The 27,194-nt window shown below is 34.2% G+C and overlaps 1 protein-coding gene across 1 annotated transcript in view; it reads left to right on the forward strand.

Moving 5' to 3' along the window:
* Positions 1–225: 225 nt before the first annotated feature.
* The window catches only part of LOC108545507 (uncharacterized), a gene marked incomplete at its 3' end in the record, with an annotated part of 247,049 nt that continues 220,080 nt past the window's right edge, over positions 226–27,194 (forward strand). Inside the window, exons 1-3 of the mRNA XM_017897169.1 lie at positions 226–247; positions 338–534; positions 677–843. Coding sequence (XP_017752658.1) covers positions 226–247; positions 338–534; positions 677–843 — 386 coding nt within the window. The remainder of the gene's footprint in view (positions 248–337; positions 535–676; positions 844–27,194) is intronic.

Raw genomic sequence — 27,194 nt, forward strand, 5'->3', positions numbered from 1 at the left:
ATGAGCCGTTTATTTTAAAAGTGGCTTATGTCCATTTGTCAATTACTTCCGGTTGCTCGTGGTTACATGTACAACTTCAAGTTACCTAACAATAAAGCATTTGAAGTTACTTATATTTCGAGTAATTTGGACACAAGTTTTCAGAGTTAGTTCAATAATTGAGCCGTTTATTTTGAAAGCGGCCTAAGTTCATTTATACTTAAATTGAGATATTTATTATTGATGATGTCCGAAGGCAGTGATGAAGGTAATTCTAATTAATTAGTATTTAACATTAGTGTTTAACAAGTTAACCTCAGTTTTTAGACAATCATAGATCACGAATTCTTAATATCAGGACATTCTTTGTTACCAAATGATAGAGATTTTGGCGTGGTAGAAATGTCGTTAAAAAAAATAATTTACTGTTTGTCCCCCAAGATTATTAAAATATTATCAAAGAAGTGCCGGAAAGGTAATAACTTTATTGTAAATGAAATGAAACAAGAAGATTTTGTATCAACAAAATTATTAGAAGGCGCTATTTTTAAAAGGGTAAAGAATTCTGACGGAGCATCAATAAACTGGTTAAAAATATGTTGGATGCGTTTTGTTAGAAATGAACCGTATAAAATTTTCTCTAATGAATGAATGAATGTGAATGAAAAATAAAGTCCTGAATTTATTACCACGTTAGGGTAGACCAAGAAAGTTCGAAAATATTGTATTGACACCACTGTATAAAAATATCAGACAAATTACAACAGCAAAATTCAAGGACATAATGGACCTATTACGATACATACCACCGGACCATCACGATTTCTTCAAATTCCTTTCACACACACAAAATGTAGATGAGCAGTAAATTATTCTGTAATTTATGTAGTTAAGAAATGTTTTGAATCGCATAAATTATGTTTTTGAAGTATTGTAAAGATATATAAAATAAATTGAGTATTGTTTTTTTTCAATTTGAAGCATCTTAAATTATTTTAAATGGACTTGGGCTTCTTCAAATCTTATAAAGAATCTGGTTGTTAATTTTGAAAGTGGCCTAACTCCATTCTTGGTAAGAAAACGCATATTATTCGCTTAATAATTGTCATTATTTTAATAGGAACTATAAATTTAACTCCTTTAGATACACTTAAGCAGTATGACTCATTAGTAACCTGTACGTATATTTTTAATTGCATTGAAACACAAGCACTTAAATATCTCAATTTAACACTAGGTTTACGGACGCTATCCGTATGCCTATTTCTACGTACAGCTGTCAAATTTACAGGTAAAGGAAAACACGTGTCTTTTCTTTTTTTTTTAACGATTAGTTTAATTTAAAAACAATTACAATATTGACAATCTTAATATAAGTTAACTAAATCTGTTACCGTTGTATAATTGGAGCAACCCATCAGTCAAATTGACGGGCTTCGTAAATCAGGTGTTAAGTATAAATGGACTTAGGCCACTTTCAGAATAAACGGCTCACATATTCGCTCTACCCTAATTAATTCTAAAAATTATTAAAAGCCGAACTCGTACCTATATTCTCCCACAAATAGACCGAAATATCCCCTGTCCCAGAGCATCCATAACAAAGGGATTAACGTGCTCATCGATTTGCCCGCAAACGGCAACCCGACTCTCATCTTCGACTCTCCCCGAGCCTAACAGACGAACGCACCGTGACACGGCTCACCAACCAATCGCCGGGACTTTTATAAATTGACAAACGATCATTCTCTCCTCCCCCACGACCTGCCTTGGATTCTCTGTATCGGTAGATAAATCGAACTATCGATACGGCTGATGGGTTATTAATGATTGACGCGCCAGTCCATATCCCTAGCTCGTCGTGGCGTCAGCGAGCCTGGCCTGTCCCTCTATCAACTAGCCTGATCGAGGAACGATCGGAGGTGTGCATGCTCTGTTCACGGTCGAATCGCGCGACTCCAGCCGCAATCATATCGCGAGCTGATAATTGGCAGAGAACCGACAATCGTCGTAATTTCCGGCTCCCAGTTCGGAAATTCTGACGTGTGACACGCGACGGTTCGACGCTCCTGGGAGGCACCTCATTCAATTAGCCACTCAGTTACTCGCATCACATCGCATTTACCCATCAACCTCCCTCTCCGGCTCTCTGTCTCCCTTTTCCGCCCTTCCTGGCTGCACGAACGACCCTCGAAAATCGTCCTGGCTGCGCGCGAAGGCAGCTTTCGTCTCGCCTGGTTGCGAACTAGTGATTTAAACCTTTCGAGGACGTCGACGACGATGATCCCTTCCTCCGATACTAGTACAGGCCGCCTCACTGGAACGTCACCGACCTGTCATTCGGTAAAACGGCTTTAGCTCGCTGCTCCTGTCGTCGGGAATATTGCCACCAGCGAGCACGGTCCCGGTAACTTCCTGTAAGTTTGTTTCCGCGTCTGGTGCCAAGCCTGGCGAAACTCTGGCGACGACTAAGAAACGACAGTGACGATTATTATCAGGATAAGGGACTGTTCCGGCTCGTTGAAATATTAAGCGGTTTCGAACGAAGTGGTTGATGTGTGGCTATGAGCTTAGGGTCTCTGAGATGTTGGGGATGTACAACATTGGCGTAGTCTTTGGTTAACTCTTTGCTGCACAGAATTTCGGATAATAAGATAGACCCATTGTTGGGAATTTCGTGAAGAAAATAGCCAAATGATTAACGTGCAGGAAAGTAACTGTATTCAGTTATACAGCAATTGTATTTGTAAAGGTTTAATATACGTGAAGTTTATACACTTTATGCAATATATATATATATATATGAAATACTAAGTCTTTTTTAAATGCCACTGTGGGACACAATATATAAGATATCCGTAGTGTTCCTGATTTGAGAGTGAAGAGCTCCGAGGGACAACAGGCCCTTTTAAATCCCCAAATCCGACCCTTGAAGTCCAAAGGTCGGTATTGGCCTGCAACCTTCGACAGGCCTGTCGTCATCGTTGCATGAGCGTAGCTGATTTCCAACACCCATGTTACATGGAAATTTTATTGCGTTTTAAATGAAACAAAATTGGTATATACGGTTCTTGAGAATGTATAATTACCTTTGCTAGTCAAAATCATTATTGATCTCAGACCAATATAATTATATTGTGGGATGGCGAGCGATGGAGGATGTGAGTAAATGGATAACCTGATAAGATTTATTTAACACAATAACAGCACAACATAAATTATAACTAAATCTCGTAAAATAAATTCACTTCTAACTGCGATATAATTTCTCGAGGGCTCTCTCACACACAACGTCTATATGTAATGACTGTCATTCACCTACTGATTATTTTTTCGCGACTCTCTGTCATACTCGTCACGCACACATTCTTCCATACAAACATTCCACACATTCTATGACAACCACTAGCACAAAACTCATTTGAGATGATACAAATATAATATGTACCAGTGCAGTCTAGTGACTGAACGATGTTTGAAAAATTGTTTAAAAGAATGTGCCAGAATAAAACAGTTTTGTGAGAATCGTATAAATATAATATGTACCAGTGCAGTCTAGTATGAACGATGTTTGAAAAATTGTTTAAAAGAATGTGCCAGAATAAAACAGTTTTGTGAGAATCGTCAAAGATTCTCATGGGTATGTAAAGGTTAATAACAGCGAGAGAGGGAGAGAGAGAGAGAAGAATTTTCTGGAAAGTGTCAATCATTTTTCATTATTTAAATATTTTTATGGAAGTATACTATTAACTGTTAAAGAAAATTAAAAGATCTAGAAGATATTGGTGTCTATTTCTATCCACAAGAGTGACTAACAACAAGACTATATAACGCCTAACGTGGAATTTTGAATGTAAGTTTCAAACACTGTCACTTAAGTCACGGTTGGTTCAATCTTAGTCACGTTATGAATGATATAAGCACGCGATTCAAATTGAAAAACAGCGATTAACCATCTCCGATTCTACGAATGGCTGAACATACCGGTGCGTTTTCGGCAAACAGGATCGCGAGATGGTAGAGTAAGCGTAGGAGAGTTTGCAGCATTGCGGGCTGGCAAAGCAGGCTGTTTATGCATTCTTGGCGCGATGGCAATCGCGGGGATGGCGGATGTTGGCAGGGGTTGGATGCCGTGCGAGAACCAGACAAGAGAACAATTACGCGCCGTCAGCCCCGTGACCGGTAGGATGCCATGAGGCGAATCAAAACTAGGTGTGCCATCACCCCTGGGCCAGCTCCATCTTCGCGAGGCCACGTACCTCGTCCCGAAGGGGAAAGATCGAATCTCGATCGGTAAGCGAAGTTGGCAGTTTCGACGGGTGCTCTCCAGGACCAATTTACGCAGACTTGTCGAGGCTAAGTTTACGCATTCCTCTTGTCACTAGGCTTCCTTTTTCTTCCTATTAAACGGCCGCTGTGTTCGATTCTGACGAGGTTGAGGTAAAGGGAGACAGGGGTGTTCTTTATGCAATTGACAGGATCGGGATTAAACAATTTATTTTCAATGTATACTTGGGAATGAAAGTCTTCTACATGAGTAGCGTGTTTAGGTGGACGGTGTAAGGAGGCCCTTATTTACATTACTGACTCAGGAAACGTACATAGCCACCGCATTCAAAATAATTAGTCATCCCCTGTTACTCACCATTTCCAAAGTACAGAAAACATCCTAGTCAAACCACGACTAGGACTAAGATCATCATCACCCCCACTCTTGGAAAAATATATAAAGACTCAGGAAAACCGATGAAAAGGATCATTGTTATCGTGACCACTGTTCTGCCGAATTCTTGAGAGTATATTTTTTAATAAACTTATTTTATTAAAAGTCTTGTGAGTTTTCCCGTGACAATGGGGTGGGTGGAATCTGTTTATACCAGAGTGTCGATTGCTAGTGAGTCTAAAAATGTACTTGAAAATTTTGGGTACTTGGCACCATGGTGGGAAGGTTGCGTGTCTTGTGTACAAAATGACAGATCGAGAAAGAGATAATGAGTTTTGGAAGAGGAGAAAATGTGAGGGTGAAATGAGGCTGTGAAAATGCGTGAATGACAGTGAGGAATAGCGAGTACTAGAGTGTGGATGTGTGAGAACTTATAGTCCATTCAAAGAGACAAGATACCGATATTTATACCTTAATTAATTAACGTCTGTGTGATGAGTTAAGTGGTCTGCAACTATTGGTCCATTTTCTTGAGCTTTAGCAAAACAAGACCAAATTCCTGGATCCTCTTCATTGCATAATTTCAGAACCCCTTCAGACCCAATCATTGGGTCCAGCTATTGTGAACTCGTCCCTGATCTCATCACGTGCAGTTGTCACATTTGGTATCTCGTCTCGTTGAACAGACTATAGGCTGTTTTTAACGGTACAATTATATTACAATTAAACATTTTCTTCGCAAAAATACAAAATTGGGGAGAAAATATAATTATTTCATATTTAATAGAAATAAATTATTCTCTCTTCTTTACACAAATTTTTGAATTATGCTTATTAATCCTATGCACTCGATGATTTTTTGACTACAAAAGAGTGGAAATTCAAAAATTCTCTGCTATAAAGGGGACGATGTTTTTGGGAGCAGTAAATAAAAAATGGTATAATAATTAAATAATGGTAGAATTATTTGATGTTAATATCTCGCACACTATTACAGTATCTTAAATTTGATATATTAATTAATATCGATATTTAAAATTTAAATAAATGGTGACTGAAGATTGCTTCTAGAGTACAAAGGGTTAACAATTTAATCAAAAATATATTTTAATTTTAATCTCAGCGTACTTTTGGAAAATATATCATTGGAATTAGCAGATTAATATTTTCAAAAATTAAAAATAATTTCCATTTATTTAAAAAGGAGTGCTATCCCATATAGAGGAATGTGAGAATAAATTTAAAAGATTGCGATTCAAACTCTTATTTTTTCTTGTTATTTTCTCTCTTTTTCCCTGGGTGGTTTTTTCTCCCTCGGTCGTCCCTTCCTGTCCATGAAATCGCTTCCCTAATTTTCAGCACGATCAAACGTTATTTCCAGCCTGTTCCACCACTACAGCCAAGCTTTCGTTTAACCGATATTGAGAAGTTTTTCGTTTCGTGCTCGAGATAACTTTTCCCGCAGACTTTTCTTTTTCCATTTCGTTTTCACACCCCTTCTTTGCTTCTTCTAAACCAAAATGCGAGAAAAAAGATTTCCCATTTTTCTAATTTTACAAAATTGTTGTTTCATGAATATATTATCATGCGAATTTTATAAATTTCTTTTTACTGATTTAATAAAGAAGAAAGTAATTTTAATACTACGCTAAATTTATTTCTATACTAAATTTTGTCAGGTATAAAATTCAATTTAATATAATAAGTGCGAATAAATATATTAAAATTGCTGGTTTATATCTTTTTTGTAAACTATTTTTTAAATATTTTTAAAGCGTGATGTGTGCATGTTACACTGATTGTGAGATATTTGAAATGATAATAATGTACATAGCAAGAAGGTGCTCTTAAAATTGTATCAGTAAAATTAGAAAATAATTCAATGAATATGTAGTATAGATGGATTATGAAAATATTACATAAGTAGCGTATAGTATTAGTAAAAATAACCACTAATTGAAAAATAGCTAGTTTCGATATGATATTGTTTCATATTTCCTTCCTTATGACAGCCTTAGGACGATTTTCCATTTAACTCACTAGCGCCACCACGGCCAATATCTCGAACAAATGCAGCGTAAATATCGTGTATATCGTTGAATTGTTTTCCACTTTTATATATTGGTATAATCTTAAGATTAATTCTTCTTAGTGTATGTGCCATATTGTTTTAAATAGTTCACTTTAAAATACATATTATAGTTATTGAATATAGTAAGTATAAACATTCGATATCCATGTTGTTAGTTATTAACCAAAATGTTTAATTAATAAAATATAATTTTACATATATATCAACTAATGACTTCGATTATAATTAAACTTGATCATCAACATGCCTGTCAACGGAAGAGTAAGATGGCGTTTCGATCGATAATTTATATGAACTTAAGGTGTGTTTTTACAGGAGTGTTCAGTCTAACGTTTTAGTGATCGATTTTCATTTCATTTCAACAATTTACCTATCTATCATGCAATCACCATAAATTCACTATCTCACAAAAATCTTATTCCACTCTCAATTCCTCTCCATTAGAACATAACCTGCAAAGGTATAAACACTAATGATCTAATCCGTCGAAAGAGATTCTCGATTCCAAAGGAGACAAATTCCTCTATTCCGAAGGAGACAAGTTCCCATACCTCTGAACCCTAACCACCAAATAAATACACAGTCCCACGGTGACGTAAAACGAATTCTGCGTAAACGGAGTGCACGATAGTCGTGGAATAGTCGCATACGTCACCGCGACGCGGCGCGACGTACGTCGTTACGCGTTCGCGTCACAATCACGAGCCGCACTCTGCTCTCAAGGTCCGTGTAATTAATTTTACGAAACAACTTCACACGATATTCCTCCCTGGCGGATGCTCACTGGAAGGGCAGCACCTCCTCGCCACGAGCCGCTTTCCGTGAGATTCGTTTCGCGTCACGTACATCACGCGTTCCTAAATCTAAGCCGTCTACTTTACCGGGCGAGTTTTCGAGGAAGTCGTGGAGGGCTATTAAAATCTTCGTAAAGTTCATCTCGCCGGAATAAATGAATAAATAAGAGATCTCGTTCGGGTAGGAAAGAAAGGGTCGGTGGGCATAAAGCGGAAACATAAAGCGGTTTGCACCGCCACTTCGGTATTAAACCACTCGCCCTACCCGAAAGAATACCGAGTTTAAATTTGCTTTCGACAATCGTGTCGAGGAACGATGCTAACGGAAGAGAGCCTACCGTGTTTTACTTATTACTTTTTATTTAATTTTCTGCTTCGAATAAGCGGAACGTGTTAAAATTGTTGCCTTTTCTAATATTTTTATTTTTCGAAGTGCATGGAGGTGTTTGTTTTACTTTGAAAAATAACTGTTTGGAAATATTGGCATTTTTTTTTATTACGTTAGTACAGAATATAATTCAATTTGTATTTATATTGTGTTGTATTTTATTTCTATAATAAATTTGTTTATTGAAAAATTACAGATTATAATACAATACAACGAAATATATAATTTTATTTTTATTTAATTGTAGTTTCATAATTTTTATAAATATCTTAGAGTGCTTTATTTGTACATATTTGAATTTGAAGGTTATGATGACAAGAACGAGGAATAAAATCAAGATTAGATTTATCTTTCCTGATATTGTTAAGAGTATAATTAAGTATATAAGTATACTAAAACATGGTAATGTGTTTAGTATTCTCTGTCATTTCTTAACTGCACATTTTCTTTTTTACATTATCATTTCTGGACTCGAAGCTTCCTAATTTTTCACATAACCTATTTGTGGTCAGTTTTAAAATGTACTAATAATATCATTTAGCTCCAAATTTGTTAATTTCAGTAATATTAGTAATTGATAAATTAATTAAGGGTATTATTAAGTATATAAGTATACTAAAACATGGTAATGTGTTTAGTAATGTTTTCTCTGTCATTTCTTAACTGCACATTTTTTTTTTAACATTTTCTGGACTCGAAGCTTCGTAATTTTTCACATAACCTATTTTTTGTCTGTTTTAAAATATTAATAATAATATTATATAGCTTCAAATTTGTTAGTTCAATAATATTATTAATTGATAATTATATTACTCCACTTTTCATTCCTTTAAAGCCTTCAAGCTGTCTAGTATCTATAATACTGAATATTTCTAATATTCTACAATACTTAATATAAATTTAATTACCTTCATTAAAATTAACATTAATCTTTCCATCTTTTATTTTAATTCTTACTCGACGAATATAATAATCTCTTTTCTTTATATCGTTATCATAATAAACCTATCAAAAATTAACTAATTATCCAATTTTCATAAATAAATTCGATGAAAACTACCCCATAATAATTTCTCCGACGTAATAGCCACGGAATGAAATAATCCAGTTCAGTCGCTTCAAAATAAATCATAAAGCAAGGGGTTACTACAGCCCCTCTGCCTCATGTCAATTGCCTCTTGTCTCTATTTTCCTTTACCGAAATCGTTCAGCTCGTGATAACAGATCCTGATCCATTGCTGGCTATAAATCCTCCTCGAAGATCGTGGATGAAAGAAAAGAGTGGCGTCGTTTCGAAGCGCGAGCAACTAGCAAGTCTCGACAATTCGAGACGAGTTTCGTCGTGAGAGAGTTTTATTGTATTTTTTTCATTAACAAGTCCCGAGCCGGTCCCATGGGGGCGGGAAAGTTGGCGGCGAGTTTTAGCGAGACTTTTGTTAATGTTCGGAATTAACGGAGTAAGGAGACTTTAAGTCATAAGGCCCCACGGGAGCGCGGGGTTCGACGCGAACTTTCACGATTCTTTATTTCTTTATCAACTCCGACCCTTGGTTCCACCTCCGCCTCACGGAATGCTTGCCAGCCCGACGAACCGTTTCTTCTCGCTACGCCGGCACTCTATAATTACTTTGTTCGGCACGATTCTCTTATTTTCTTTCCCTTTACCTCCGCGACATCGCAACCGAGTGAAATCCAGTTTCTCAAGCTTGGTCAGGACCTTTCTTTCGCCAGTTAACATTGCGAAATTGCAGCTAGCCGGGGTGCTGCTGCTGCAGCGCGAATGACAGTGCGATGGTTCAACATCGATTTTTCAACCATTTTATTGGAAATTTGATTCTATGTTAGAGGGTAACGAGGGTGATAAAAATAACATTTTATGAGACAGGGTTGCTGTTGGATTGAGCAATCCATCATTAGATTGAGAATTTTTAGCAGGTTTCTTGAGAATAATTGGAATTGGGATTCTTGGTTGCTTCTATGCTAGGTTTAGGTTATTCTGTATAGTTATTGCATTTGATAGGGGTTATGAATTTTATTTGTAAGAATTTATGAATTTAATACAGGTTTGTCAACAATTAGGTTAATTACGTATTTTATTTTGACTGTGTTTGTAACATTTTTGTGTGGACATCATACTATAATTTTTTAGAATGAATAAAGAATTCTTGGGAAGTATTATGTTATGATTGAGATTGTTGATCACATGTATACTAGTTTCACGTTATTACGTATCGTTATTACTTAATTCACTTGCATCAATATGGTTAAACATCGATTTTCTAACGATTTGAATGGAAATTTGTTTTTATGATAGAAGTTAATGAAAATGATAAAAATAATATTTTATGAGACAGAATTGTTGTTAGGTTCGGAATGGATTGATAAATTTTAGCAGGTTTCTTGAAAATAATTAGAATTGGGATTCTTGGTTGCTTCTGTGCCAGGTTTAGGCTATTTTGTATAGTTATTGTATCTCACAGGGGTTATGAATTGTATTTATAAGAATTTATGAATTTAATACAGGTTTGTAAACAGTTAGGTTAATTACGTATTTCATTTCGACTGTGTTTGTAATATTTATGTGTTGACGTCATATTCTAATTTTTCAGAATGATTGTAGAATTCTGGGAAAATATTGTATTATGATAGATATTGTAGATCACATCTATGCTAATTTCATATTATTGTGTATCGTTATTACTTAATCCATTTGTATCATTAAGCAAAATAATCCGCACGCAATAACTGTTGCTTTCGGATTGTACTTACGTCTAGAATCCAATAAAAAATTGTTATAATATTAGGTTAATTATATACTCCATTCTTAATAATTTGGTTGTTCACTTTTATCCTTATTACAGTATTATTGAATTAAAAATATGCATAAAATCGGATTCAGTCGAATATTATAATTTGACTATGTTTATTACATATTTTTAATGCTGCTCACGAATTTTACTCGTGTCTTTTAATTAATTTTCATTAACTGATTACATTGCTCATTTCTATACTAATTTTGTACTATCCTGCCTTAATCAGCAGTGTTCAATAATTACAAATGTATCTATAATTACATTAGAAATTCTTAGAATACTTCTGAGTATCTAGAGCTCATTAATATACTAATTTCGTATTATCCTAAAGCAAAATTACTCAACAATGTTTTCAAATTTCATAGTCTAAAATAGAATTAAAATTTCTAAGGAAAATTGTTTGACCAAATATCCTATTCCAGCAGAGTTTATTATCCACTTCCATATTATTTTGTCATTCCACAAAGTAATTATTCAATAATCGCATTAAAAAATGTTTAAATAGTTAGATTTAAAATGTATGAGTTAGTTGCATACACCCTTCACAGTGTGCTCGTAATTTATCAATCTTCGATAAAAATTTAAATATAATAACTTCGTATGAAAGAGAAATTTTCTTCTCAAACAGTGCACCACGTGTCTTTGTACGAACTTAGCAACACAGACCCAGTATGAGAAGCTTCATGCATAATATAACATGATTGCATCGTGTACGTTTTGATGTTCCATTAGAATGACGATTGACGTATGGATCGTACGAATGGTATCCGAGTCGACATGAACGTGTCTTCGTATCGTCCCATACGTTGAACACCGATCAGAATGGTTGTACTTGGTCTCCTGTAACTAATCAACCGACTGTCGGGGCCAAATCAACCCTTGTCGTAGTGCTCGATGCTTCTCTCCAAAAGGGAGAGCCTAATTGCAGAGGACATATAAGATCACTGCAAAAATGAGTTTCACTTCTTCGCTTCGCTCATCTCCGTGATAATTGTTCGTATATTAAGTTTGAATTAGGAGAGTTACGACTAAATTTCAGATCGTGATTACATAGTTTAATCGTAGTAATTGGGTTAGGCTATATCCTCTTCTTGATGAGGCTGAAGGTAGGTTAGAAAAATAAATTTCTCGAAATTATTTCTTCAGAAGGAAATTCTACAAGATACAGAATGATGTATGGAATATATTAAGTAGGGGAAAATTTTTCATTATGATTTTTGTCTAATTTCAATTCTGTTAGAGATATGTTTTATTAAAATATATTAATGTTATGTAAATATATAATACATGATATAGTAATGTATTATAAACAAATATTATTAATACTATTATAATCATACAAGTAAATTAATAATACAATAATATAATAATATTGCATAATTAAATTATATAATGTAATGGTATATTATAAAGATATAGTATGTAAGATAACAATATACCTAGTATAAATATATAGTATAAAGATAAATAATAATATTCATTGATACAGTGCCATCTTAATAATTAATTCAAATATTGGAACAATTTTTATGTTTCAATTATTGTACAGCATAACTCATAATATACGTAATTGGAATAATATAATTAATATAATTAAATTTTACTCTTTAAGACGAATATTGATAAATCTTGATTAACTTCCTTTTTTGTGATTAATTATAATAGACCTAGTTAATTTATTTCATTATAAATGTAAAATAATCAGTAACAGTGAACGAAATAATAAAGACAAAAATAATTGTATAATTTATATTTATTATATAAAAATATTTTATAATTTTTCTTTTATATGTATATCCACAATTTACATTCAATAATATATAAAATACATACATAGATTTCAATTAAGTAATTATATATTATTCCTAAATACATCAATTAAAAATACAATATAAATTATGATAGTCTATGCTTCTCGAAATGTAAAAATTATCTGAATTCGTATGAATGTTTGTTACAAATTTCATAGTTATTAATGTAGTTCGCAATTAGAGTAGCTGGGAATAATCAATCTTACTTTTTATTTCAAGTGATTACGAAAAAATGAGATTTCGTACCTAACTGAGCGTGAACAAATCGAATAAAAAAATCTTGGTACGTATTTCGGTAATGAGGCGAAAATTGAGACAGCTTTATTAAGTCGAGGGAAGTTGCCCTGATTAAGTTACAACTCGACCCCTCGGGCGGCTACCGAAGTCACCCCCGTCGCTAATTTTATTTATTACACAATTTAAAAATCGATGCCTCGATAGAAACTAATAAAGGAGGACCAGTAATGTCGAAACGACTCTTTTTAACCTCAGAATGCACATTTCCCTCGAAATAAACTTCGCTAAGCAAAGACACTAAATATATATTTCCTAGCATAATTGCTATCTAACATCAAACTTTATTTTTTGGTAGACACAAATCAAATTTTATTTAAATATTATCCTAGTGGAAAAAATAAAAATTTCATTCATTCGTAATATTAACAAACCATTTTTATCATAATTTAATATAATTTAATATAATCAAAAATAATTAATTTTCAGTAATTTATTCTCCCATTTTAAACTTTATAATAGAACATTAATTTTAAAGTATTATTAAATCATAGAATCATTTAATTTCGAAATATTTCCGTATCTTCATACGTCATAAATAATAACTTCATCGAAACGAAGTCAATTTATGCTTCATGCGATATAATTATTTTAATACTGTAATTATAACAGATTTTAACGAACAACGGAATTTAATCTGTTCAATCATATCTCTCAATAATCATCGTCATCGATAATAACAAATGCGAGAAATTTTCGTTGATAATCCCGATTCCATACAAGTCACCAAGTAGCAGAGTATAGCAACAGCCCTGTCGTACGCTAACTAAGTTAATTTAACCCGATTAACCGAAGACTAAGAGCTGACTTAGCTCGAGGGGTGAATACGCGACGTGGGAAGTAAATACCTCTGCTGTCAGTCTCTACATTTTTAATTAATTAACGATCAATTTGCACGCGAAATGCACCTCAAGAAGTTTAACGCATGCTCGCGAAACTCGATAACACGAAGCGTGGAAAAATAAGGGTGGCGTCAAGGCACGAGCGTCGTCGTAATGAAGACAGATACATTTCCGGTTGATTGCGGAAATATCGCTTGAATTGTGCACTGATGGATAGCATTAACGCCCACGTCGTCGATTTTCAGTCATTTGTTTTCATTTTGCGAAAAATACATAGAGTGTTTTTTAACTAAATGCAGGGAATTATCTTCTAAGGAACTTGTGTTTGAAAAGAAAATTTTTAACAAAATTATTATTTTTTATAGAAAAGAGTGTTATGTGATATAAATATTTCTTTTCATATTTAGCATGATGGCGGAGATTTCAACTGGAAATTCTTTAATCATACGTTGCTGTGAATTATTTTATTAAATTGAAGAATATTTGTATCCCATTATTTTATAACAATTTTGCTTCTGTGAAAATGTTGCAATTATTTCATTTGAAAGGTTAGTTTTCAATAACTAATTGGATATATTGGCAATAGTGAAATAATATGAAAACATTATCGTGAAATAAGTATTGATAATTTAGATATTAATATGAAAGAGTATTGTTATAGGTCTAGAAATGAATTACACAAATGATTGGATTATTATTTACTTGGTAGTATTATTTTATCTTTTTCCAAAAATATTTCAATTTTTAACAGAATAGATAAATGTATTATAGTATCTTCACATATTTGTATTGACTGATGATCTACACCGAAACTACATTCTAATATTTAAAATATTTTGTTATCGATGATATTGTTCTATTATATTTCTTAGTTTCAGAAGTACAATTTTTGATTACAATATTATTTTATAATATTACCGATGAGAAATAAATTTTCATATTAGAAATATTAATAATTTTAAAGTTTCAATTATTATATAGTATTGTATTAAGATTAAAGTTAATACTATTAAAGTATTAATATTAAAATGGTAATACTATGGTTATATTATTATTAAAATTATTTTTAATCATTTTTTAAATGACATGGTATGACGACAGGACTTCACATTTTTATCTTTTCATGTATCGAATAACGTATTACGACCTACCAGCAACTGCATTCTTGACATGGTGACGTATCAAAAGTTAGGACGGTAAGGAAGATTGGATCCTCGATTTAGTGAGCAGTTAGTAGATAGTGTGAGCCTAGATTGCAAAATTAGGCGAAAGACCAAGCGTCATCTGCTGCACGTTTTGGGAGTACAGGATCCTCTCAAGTGCTGCCAACCTCGTATATCCCTCCAAGACCATAGTCCAACGCAGAGGACTTTATCGGGTGCTTTGCCTCGTAATTAGCCATTTTGAATCTCAAAGGTTCTACTGAAATCTCTCAAGATTTCTATTATGACCCCAAGCTATTTAAATCTAAATCTATAATATTATTTAATATACTCTAAGAAAGAGTGCGGATTTTTAAACAAACCTGATAACTTGATATCTTACGTTAATCAAACATTGACTTTTACAATGGGTTAAGAATAAGATTTAATGCCAGTACATAATACCAATTAAGAAGTACTAATGCCAATATTATACACTTCTGAGGCCCTTTATTTTCTAATAGAAGATTATCAATTTTAAATTGCACGGCCCATCTTGATATTTTATATTTTTTCTCAAACTCTGTATTTAATTTACTTTAGTATATACTATAATACTTTTCATTAACATTGGTAGTATTATTTTTAAAATAGATTCACATAGTAAAATCACAAATATGTTGACCACACATGATAGTTGATATAGTATTTTTAGAATAAATTTTATTATTAAAAAGATATATTATAATATTGAAAAATATAGTAGAAATATAGTACAGTAACTTCCTTCTTCCTCAGTATGTTCAGCAACTATTGACTATAGCAAAAGTTTAATAGATATTAATCATTTTTTCAAAGTTATATTCGAAAGAGTTATTATTCAATTTTATGTCATTTTTCTTTAAATACAATGGAAAAGTATTGAAGTAATCTTCTTCTTCTCTAATGTATGAAACAATAGTTAATGATAGAAAATTTAATAGATACTGCCGGGAGTTAGGTCAAATACCGATAATTGGCAGTAATGTCGATATCTATTGACAGATATCGATAGCAGATTTGGACAATACGATGGCGAATTTGTATACACATATAATTAATGTGTGTTGCGCACTTTCTATCAGTTAATCTGTCATAGTATACCAAAGAGTATACAGTAATTATTATTAATTATTAATAAAGCTTGTAAAATATTTACCTTGTGTTCTGGCAATAATTAAACATTAGATGTCTCTTAATTTTCCAAATTTGAATTCGAGAGAAACCTATTATTTATTCTATATTTTTTCCAAAAATACAATCGAGACGTGTTATAGTAATTTCCTCTTTCCTAACAAAGTCACAAAATTATATCTGCAGGAAGAACTATATTATACATCTCATATTTTTTGAAGACGCCATAAAAATAAATTATAGTTCCTTAATACATTTAAAAATAATTATCGAAAACGTAAAATTCTATCTGCAATTATGCATTAATTCTTTTAATTCAAATTCCAGAAGAAATTGCTGTATATTATACATTTTGTACTGTTTGAAAAGTACTATAAAAGCATATTTCAGCAATTTTTTATTCCGTAATAAATACAACAACAATTATCAAAATCACAAGACTCGATACCTACTTATTAATCTTCCAAACTGAAATTTGACAAAAATATATTACATTTACCACATATATTAAGACCAATAATCTCGATGTTCCAACAAAAGATTACTAGTCAACAGTGCTGCGTTCTATTTTGAAGGAACTATATTATACACTTTATACATTTTCTGGAAAATATTATAAAAATATTTCAATAACGTTCTCTTCTTTAATACATACGATAAAAATTAACAAAATTACAAAAGTCGATATCTGCCTCTCAATTTTCCAACCTTAAATACCAAAAACATCGATTTCATATACAAAAAGGCATTAAACCAATATTTACGTAGAACCGACAGTCTGGAACGAAAGATTACTAGTCAATAGTGCTGCGATCTATCCGTGGCCGGAGGAACTAAACCGACTAGCTTCCTTCGCGATTCAGTTAGAAAACTGTCAGCTATGTAGGCCAGCAACCGGCGGTACCCGGGTGCATCGAAACGCAACCGCTGTTACGAGTCCGTTCGTTCACGTGCCCTCACACACTCTCAGTGTACGCAAGCATTCTACGTCAGGGTAATAAAACATTTCGCGTGCGAGGGTATAATTGTCGGGGTCGGCCCGTGCGCGGTTTATACGGTGCTGGTACGATGAGGGGCGGCAAGGGACGGCGAGGGGGATGTAGTCTAGGTTTAGGGGCCCCGGGAGGGTACCGCGCCCCCTTTTTCATCCTGTAGTTATTTATCGCCCTGTTTCCTACTCTCTCTCGCACTCTCGCGGTTCTATACACCCTTGACTTGACCAGTGGCGAAGGTGGTATAGCTGGCCGCCACCATCGGTGATAGAACGTGATACGTTTGTTTCTACCAGTCGTAGTTTTGCTCCGACCTTCGTCAAGTCGTTCATGACCCTCGAATCAAGAATTGCCCGACACATCTCGTTCTCTGCTCACCCGCTCCCTGGCCCTACTTTCCTCCCTCTTATCCTTTCATCTGCGGCCTTAAACGTAAGATTTAATGCAGTCTCACTGTCTACGCGAATTTTGTGGTCATCATGAGGGTGGTGAGATGTTGCATCTCGTGGAAAGTTTGTTTAGACTATTTCTCATGGGATAAGTGTGGAATATGTAAAGAAATAGGTTGGGAAGTGAAAAGTATATCCAGTGAGTGAAGTATAGTAAGTAAAGATAATCTAACAAGGGAAGTTATGTTGTTATTATGTTAAGTTAGATGATTTTATAAGTGTACTATATTTAAGCGTAATTTGTACTTCGAATGGACTGGATAAATAAAATTTTATTAACTTTCTTCGAAGAAAATACTAATTTCAATTTTCTACGTATCATGATTCATTTGAAAAATTTTATTTGTTTTCACAGTGATTATGACGAACTCTTATCTTATAATTATATAGCGAATGTTAGCATTGAATTATATAAAATAATTTTATAGCATTAAATTTTTCAAGCGAATGGTATTTATTTCGATTATTAATGAATGGGGTAATAAAATTGCAAATTGTTATTTGAGTAACTTTATTTCTAAAGGCGTGAATAATGTTTAAAAATGGCTTCTATTAGATTTCTACTAATTGTAAATAGATTTTACGTGTCAAATTTTGGGTCAATGTATTTCTTGTGAAATTAGGTTGGAGATTAGAAATGTTTTTCTTTTTGAGTTTGAATTGGTCATTAATAAACGGGTGTTTGAAATGCTAGAGGGACGTGATCCTTCCAGTACACTTGAACTGACTCAAAATTTATTATTTATTATATCTTTTATATGTTTAGTTAATTCCGTATATTTTTTAAATATAGTATTCTGTTTAATTTTGTGTTCACGTTTATTTAAATTTCAGCGGTTTCGATCCTTCGATCTATATCACATAACCTCAATAAAATTTAAGAGACAATGAATATCGATGAATCATAGAATATATCAACATATAGATGTAAATTTATATGACAAATTTTATGTATTATTCTGGGTTTTATTGTCATAAATTTATACAGGTCGAAATATATCGTAAATATGTTTCTAACAAATGTTTGTTCCATTTGACTATGTTTGCTGAGATTATTATAATGATCATTTCACAGGCACCTAATTTCCTTGCAAAATTAATTGAATTTAGAAAATACAATTACTGAAATCTAAAAATCTTGACTTTATGTAATCCCAGAATTATCCTACATATTATACAGGGTGAGTCATTTATATCTACTATTTGAGATTGCTTTTAAACCTTTTCTTACATGAAAAGAAGGGTTCAAATAAAAATTATTTTATATCGAAAACTATATATAATTTAATAATTAATTTTTGCATTATTTTGCATTATTATCAAGATGGTAATTCCGAGTTTTTATTCGTTATAATTAAATAATAGTGTGACAAAATGGTGGAAAAATTCGTGTTGCACTAGTGTTATTCAAATTTATTAACCTGTGTTACATGAAAACCGTGTTATAGAAGAATTGTCACAATTTTGACAGCCATGACATATATCACAGCCCATTTGAAAGTACCGTGTTATAAGAGGACCATCGCAATTTTGGTATCATGTTATTTTAAAACTTCATTTTCAGAGTATCGTGTTACAAGAAGGTTGCATACTCCTGAATTCGCAAGTTGTGTATAAACAATTTGACATTAAGTATTCATCACAGTAATGGTGATCATTCGACTGGCCCAATATCGAAAGACGTTCCAAGTGACATTAAAAATTCGACGTTTCCTTGGGACTTGTTACATAGCAATAAAAATCACGAAGAATTTTGATGTTCGCAGACAGAACGTTCCAGACATGAGACTGACGGGACTTGCAATCGAGGGGAAACGCGTTCAGCAGTAACATTCTGTCGGGAGGGTTCGGTATTCTAGCTACGTAAGTGACACATTGACGGGAGCTGACCACTGGTTGGCAGCCCTGACCGTCTCCCTAGGGTGGCTAGTTACCGCATGATTGGCCCTCCATTACCATATAACGTGCACACTAACGTGCATGCGGTCCTCCACGATATTCCTGCACCACCTTTGGATCTGCTTCGATTTTCTGGATTTCCAGGCAAAAAGAAGGTGCGAAGATTCCACAGATTTTTATCCTATAACCGTATCATCTCTCCATCTGACCAACCCTCATGTATTTGGGCCATATGTCTTTAGCGAGAAGCTTGTTTCACTTTTAGTAATTTTCATAATAACAAGTTAGATGGACCAAATTCACTTTTCAAACAATATTCAAAAATTGTGGTGCTAAAACACTTGATTAATGCGTAATTTTTATATTTGGAACAAATTTTTACTTTTTCTTTCGTGGAATCCATTTGATAGGTATGCAAGCAGGTATTGTAATAAAATGGTGGATTTTGAATTTTGGATTTTATATTTAACGTCATCATTTGGACCATTTGCGTTTGCGATTTTTTTTTATAATATTCTTTCAATTAATTTTTCGTTATATACAAATATCCTTATTCCGTTTATTCTGAAATTCACACATAGCTGCCTGTATTTATCGTGATTGATTACTTGATCGATCGTGATACGTTTAATATTAATTTCAGATTTCAATTCCCTTATTACGATGGTTAATCAAACAATATTCAAATTCTCAATATAATTTATTCTTACTCTTCCTTGATCATCTCCAGAAAGCTAAGAAGAAGAATCAAAGACTTTCTAGAGCTTACAGGTGTCATATAAAATAATAAAGAATACCTAATAAATTCTGGGATTCTGTAATTAACCATATTGACATTTAAAATTTACAATTTTATTATTTATAAATATTCTACATAAAAATGATTTACATCAAAAGATTCCAACATATTAAACACAAACCAAGGAATTTATTCAGAAGTACATTATTTTAGCTACTAAACGCAATATTATATTACATGCAAATGCAGTGAGAACCTAAATATTTTAATATCCCAAATCGACGTATGCGTTTAAATATTCGTCTTCATATCCACCATCGAATACTCACAAAACAATAAAAGTCAATTCCAAATCAAATCCAAAGGCTTGCCTACGAAAGAGATAGGACCTATCTTCATCAAAAATTTTGTCCTCTCTCTGTAACTATTTCAGGTCCTCAGAGTCACTATTTGAAGATAGTAGATGTATAATATATTCCCTTAAACGTACACTAAATAGACGTGTATTCAATATTCGTCTCACATCCACCATATAATCCTAACAAAACAATAAAAGTCAATACCAAATCAAGTCCAAAGGCTTGTCTACGAAAGAAATAGGACGTACCTCCATTAAACAATTCTTCTTTTCTCTGTAAAACTATTCCAGGTCCTCGGAGTCACTATTTGAAGACAGTAGATGTTTAATATATTCCCATGAACGTGTCCTAAATCGACGTGTATTCAATATTCGTCTCACATCCATCATATAATCCTAACAAAACAATAAAAGTCAATACCAGATCAAGTCCAAAGGCTTGTCTACGAAAGAAATAGGACGTACCTCCATTAAACAATTCTTCTTTTCTCTGTAAAATTATTTCAGGTCCTCAGAGTCACTATTTGAAAACAGTAGATGTTTAATATATTCCCATGAACGTATCCTAAATCGACGTGTATTCAATATTCGTCTCACACCTACCATTGAAGTCTTACAAAACAATAAAGGTCAATTTCAAATCAAGTCCAAAGGATTGCCTACCAAAGAGATAGGACCTACCTCCATTAAACAATTTTTCTTTTCCCTGTAAAATTATTTCAGGTCCTCAGAGTCACTATTTGAAAACAGTAGATGTTTAATATATTCTCATGAACGTATCCTAAATCGACGTGTATTCAATATTCGTCTCACACCTACCATTGAAGTCTTACAAAACAATAATGGTCAATTTCAAATCAGGTCCAAAGGATTACCTACCAAAGAGATAGGACCTACCTCCATTAAACAATTTTTCCTCTTCTCTGTAAGTATTCCAGGTTCTCAAAGTGGTCTGGTCTCTTCAGTAACCAGCCAGTATATTCTCACAATAAATTACAAAGTCTCGACAACAATCGCGAACTATGATACCCCTATCAAACGTGATCCTATCGAGGAGGAAGGTTCCGGCTGCAAAAAGAGGCAGAGTATCGTTTCGTTGATGGAAGCGGGCATCGGTTCCCCCCGGACGTAGTCGTTTCATTTTTGTTCTAACACGCACATTTTTTCGAGATTCTGGTATGAGTCGACAAGATGTACGAACGAGGCTCTACCGAGGTTTCAAAGGTTTTTGCGGCCTTATCTCCCGACCCCTGGTTTAAGGCACGGACTCGACGAAGAGAACAACCCTGCCACGGTTAGATGGATAGACACGATGCGAACGTACGTAGACATGTGAGGGTGCACTCGCTTAATTACACCGGAGGCCTCGTGGGATGCTGAGAGGTTGAAGCGACCTTACCCTTCCTCTTCCGTCCTTTCGGCTCTCCACCTTCGCTTCTCTTCCCCGTTTCTCCAGCCCCGGATCGCTCTGCCTCTCTGTCTGGCTTGGTACCCGCGCTTCTCACGTGATGTCTGCAACCTACCCTCCAGATGTATCGCATCTCCGCGCTGAGATTTCCAAACTGGCGCGTAGGTAAGCTGGTGTTGCATCTCTCTTGGGGACCCGTGGCCGGTTGCAGTCGAATGCACTGTCTGCATCGTTGAGGCGTTCTGCAAACGAACCGCAGCTCGTAATGGCGCAGGAGTAATTCCCCGTATCCGACGTCGTTGCGCGCGAAACACGCTACTCGTTTCGCCAACCTACCCACGACATGGCCGTCTTATAGCAACGTATTATACTGAAATTTTCTCCCTTTCTTTTTATCTTCCTTTTCTTCTCTTCCCGCGAGCATCTGATTTTTCTTGGTAACCGATTTATTCTTGGTGGTCGTCGCTTTGGAGCATAATGAGTGGTGGTGAACAAGATTTTTGGATAGTTGGATATACTATTGCTTGTCGATGTCTCTATGCTTATAAGATCGTATATCGTATATTAATTTCTGTATGGTGGTATAGGAACGTATTGTAATAAAATTTTCTTACGTGCATTATGCTCTTGGGGACGATAGAATTTTAATAGTTCTAAGTACATACTTCCAAGTGTCAATATTCATGATGATTTTTAATTTTCTCTAAACTCTACATCAATTTTTAATAAATGTGTAGGAAGTATGCAACCACATAATAATATGTAAGTATAGTATAATATTTTAAGTCACTGCTTCCTTTTGAATATTGAAACGTTTAAATTATGTTCCTTAATTTATACTTAGCACTAACCATATCACAGTCCAAAATAACTATTTTTAAATTTTTTGATTCAAACTTCCGTATTCAGCGTTATGGCTCCGGTCACTTGACTTTTCGATTTTCCTTTTAATATACGTATTACGAATTTTAAAATATTTTTTCTTATTAGGTTTCTTTTTAAATTCTTCTGCCTTTATTTTTCCATCTACTGGTCTTTTAACTGGTCGTGCTAGATTCAGTATTAATTCTATTATACACATTTAATTATATATATCGAAATTATTTTTGTTAATTACTATCTATATAATATTATACTTGTCCAACATCACACACTATACTCCAAAAACGACGACCACCATAAAGAAATTGAAGATTAAATATCAAACTAGAGCGCAGACTGATTAAAAAATATAAACACAGTTCAAAAATTTTTGAAACCATTGCGATAGTAGATATTAATATTTATTACATTCTCAATCGTGAAATATCCAAGACTTTCCAAGAAAGCTAAATCATGTGGGAATATCGACATGGTACGTGACAAGATAATTAATGACAAATTGTAAAAGTATATATGAAATATTAAATATGACAAAATTTTAGAATTTTCAACATATCGCGACAATAAATAATACAGTAAGACCCCGTTTAACACGGAGGATACATTCCAATAAGTTGCAGGATTCAACGAAACAGCGTTAACGCTAGATTTACGGAACCCGTCAATTTGACGAATGGGTTGCTCGAATTATACGTTGAAAGAATAAGGAAACTTATCAATTTTATTTTTGTTCTATTTTAAAACATTTATTGTTAGATTGTTTTGTATTACATCAATTAAAGACTTATTTATTGCTAATATCCATTTTTACTCATAAAACATTCATGAAAATTAGAAATGGTTCGAGTAAAGATGTCATGTTTGTGAACAGGAAGGTTCTTCCTCATTTGATAATTTTTATTTTTCTGTGACGAAGTCATCTAAAGTCTTTTCCTGTTTCGTTTAGTAAACAGTTGTCGATAGCAAGACACCGTATGAATGACACTTCATTTTGCCTTTGAACTTCTATCAAAATTGAAATCATTTTGTACAAACTGATCCAAAATACTACCACGTAATACTGAAACAGCGTTAAGCGGGTCTTACTATACTTGCAAAATAAACCAAGTCATTCAGCTAAATATTGAGTTGGCAACTAAGTAATTGCGGATTTTGTCAATAGGTGGATTTTGCACATTCTTTTGTTTTGTCAACGAGTTCAAGCCACCTAACTTATATTGTTTTCTCGTTGTTTGGACTTCCGCCTTTAATTTAGTTGAAAAATTGTATCGATTAGTTATTTAGTTTCGTTTTCATCCCAATTTAAAAATGGAAGAACAAGACGCGAATTTCGGACATATTTTATTGTTTTATTTCCGAAAAGGCAAGAACGCATCGCAAGCACGCAAGAAGTTATGTGCCGTAAATGGGAATGAAGCCTTGATAGAAAGACAGTGTCAAAATTGGTTTGCCAAATTTCATTCTGGTGATTTTTCGCTGAAAAATGCGCAACAATTTGGCCGTCCAGTTGAAGTTGATGAGACCCATATCAAGGCCATTATCGATTCAGATCGTCATAGCACAACACGTGAGATTGTAGAGAAGCTCAATGTATCGCGTACATGCATTAAAAAAAAAAATTAAAACGGTTCGGCTATGTCAAGAAACTCGATCAGCTTAAGGAAATTCATTTGACGCGACGCATTAGCATCTGCGATTCGCTTCTGAAACGCAACGAAATTGATGGATTTCTGAAACGACTGATAACTGGCGACGAAAAGTGGATAGTTTATAACAACGTTAATCGGAAAAGATCGTGGGTGATGCAAGATGAACCAGCCCAGACGACACCAAAATCACGACACCAAAATCTGAGATTTACTAAAAAATGTTGTATTCTCCTTCTCATTTAAAATCCGCAATCACCTAGTTGCCAATCTCATACATACACAACAATACGCTACAGAATATACGATAAAAAAATTGCTGATAAATTCGAAAAAGATTCCTATGAAATACAAAATTTTCCACTGCACGGAATACGAGTATATTAAGAATAACGTACTGCAATAAAAGGAACAAATTCTAAAACCCCATGCATTCCTGGAGAAGAAAACAGCAGCAATACTTTGGCGATAGCGTCCGATACTTTCGCATAATGAAGCAGCAGCTTGTTTGCAGAGAACGATGTACAGATACGTGGCACGCGAACGACGTGACAATTACCTGGTAATCGGTGTCCCGTATCAACCCCGCAGCAATTCCATACGTTCTAATCTGCCCTTCGTCTTCGCGGCGTGACGCCGCTCGACTGCCTGGCATTTAGCTGCATTCGCTTAATTAGTTAATTAATGAAGACCCGAGCAAATGGACTTAGCGACTCGCTGACCGAGTTGGCCGTGGCACGCTCCGAGAACATTCATCATTCCGGCGCCTGTTAGTGGCGCGAAACGTTCTACGTGGTCTAATCTCGTGCCCATAAATAAGATAACAATTTTTCATCCCCTCTTGCGGCAGTTTCGACGCGAGGGGTCGCGCCCACGAGGATCGCTGGTGGCGAAGGGACGCGAGGATGAACGCGGAGGACGACGGAGGGAAAAGAGGGCGGATAGAAAACGGAAAAGTTTGTAACCCTCGTTACCGGGTATCGAGTTCCAATTAGATGACGATCGCATTTCCAGTGGCGGGCCGGAAGACGTTTTTGCGTGTACCTGAGACGAACGGCCGATCGCCAACTTACCTTATCCTCCCATGGGTAAATCAAACGGATACTAATTTGCGGCGTTCAGGGAATTTCCTTGATTCGAGGATCGTTACACGCTCGAAGGTCGCAATCATTGCGAGCGTTCTTTCCTTCCTGTCGTTACTCCTTCCGAGGTATTTTCAGCTCCAGACGCGATAAACTTACCGATAGGTAGTTCAAATTATATGTCATGGTTGGATATGAGAATAGGAGCAAACTTGACTGCTTGTCTCATCTCGACTTGGGCTTCTTGAATCTATTAAGTTAACTTGTCGCAGGTAAACCTAAATTTTGAATTTCGATGTATTACACACTTTGTTTTCAATTTGTTGAATTCGTACTTTTTGCGAAAAAATTAAGTAATTATTGTAGACAGCTTGTCCCTGCCTGCTTTATCTCGACCTAGACTACTGGTATGTATTAAGTCAACTTAATCCACATAAGCCTGAATTTTAAGTTTCGATGTCTAACACACTTTGTTTTCAATTTGTTGAGTTCGTACTTTTTGCGTAAAAATTAATTAATTATTGTGGACAGCTTGTCTCCTCTGACTGCTTTATCTCGACCTGGACTACTGGTATATATTAAGTTAACTTAACGCAAATAAGGCTGAATTTTTTATTTCGATGTATTATACACTTTCTTTTCAATTTACTTAATTCATACTTTTTACGAAAAAATTAAGTAATTATTGTAGACAGCTTGTCCCTGCCTGCTTTATCTCGACCTAGACTACTGGTATGTATTAAGTCAACTTAATCCACATAAGCCTGAATTTTAAGTTTCGATGTCTAACACACTTTGTTTTCAATTTGTTGAGTTCGTACTTTTTGCGTAAAAATTAATTAATTATTGTGGACAGCTTGTCTCCTCTGACTGCTTTATCTCGACCTGGACTACTGGTATATATTAAGTTAACTTAACGCAAATAAGGCTGAATTTTTTATTTCGATGTATTATACACTTTCTTTTCAATTTACTTAATTCATACTTTTTACGAAAAAATTAAGTAATTATTGTAGACAGCTTGTCCCTGCCTGCTTTATCTCGACCTAGACTACTGGTATGTATTAAGTCAACTTAATCCACATAAGCCTGAATTTTAAGTTTCGATGTCTAACACACTTTGTTTTCAATTTGTTGAGTTCGTACTTTTTGCGTAAAAATTAATTAATTATTGTGGACAGCTTGTCTCCTCTGACTGCTTTATCTCGACCTGGACTACTGGTATATATTAAGTTAACTTAACGCAAATAAGGCTGAATTTTTTATTTCGATGTATTATACACCTGGTTTTCAATTTACTCAACTCATACTTTTTGCGAAAAGATTAATTAATTATTGTAGACAGCTTGTCTCGTCTGTCTGCTTTATCTCGACCTGGACTACTGGTATATATTAAGTTAACTTAACTCAAGTAAGCCTGGATTTTTAATTTAGATGCCCAACACTCTTTGTTTTCAATATGTCCAATTCGTACATTTTACGGAAAGATGAATTAATTGCTGTAGGCAGCTTGTCTTTGTCTGCCTTATCTCGACGTGGACTACTAGTATATATCAAGTTAACTTAATTCAAGTAAGTCTGAATTTTTTATTTAGATGTCTAACACACTTTGTTTTCAATTTATTCAATTCGTACATTTTACATAAAGATGAATTGATTATTACGGTTAGTTTGTCTCTGTCTGCCTTATCTTGATCTGGGCTACTGGAATATATCAAGTCGATTTAACTCAGATAAGCGTGAATTGC

Source organism: Eufriesea mexicana, unplaced genomic scaffold (genome assembly GCF_001483705.2).
Source record: "Eufriesea mexicana isolate 0111107269 unplaced genomic scaffold, ASM148370v2 scaffold452, whole genome shotgun sequence".
NCBI classification, from domain to species: Eukaryota; Metazoa; Arthropoda; class Insecta; order Hymenoptera; family Apidae; genus Eufriesea; species Eufriesea mexicana.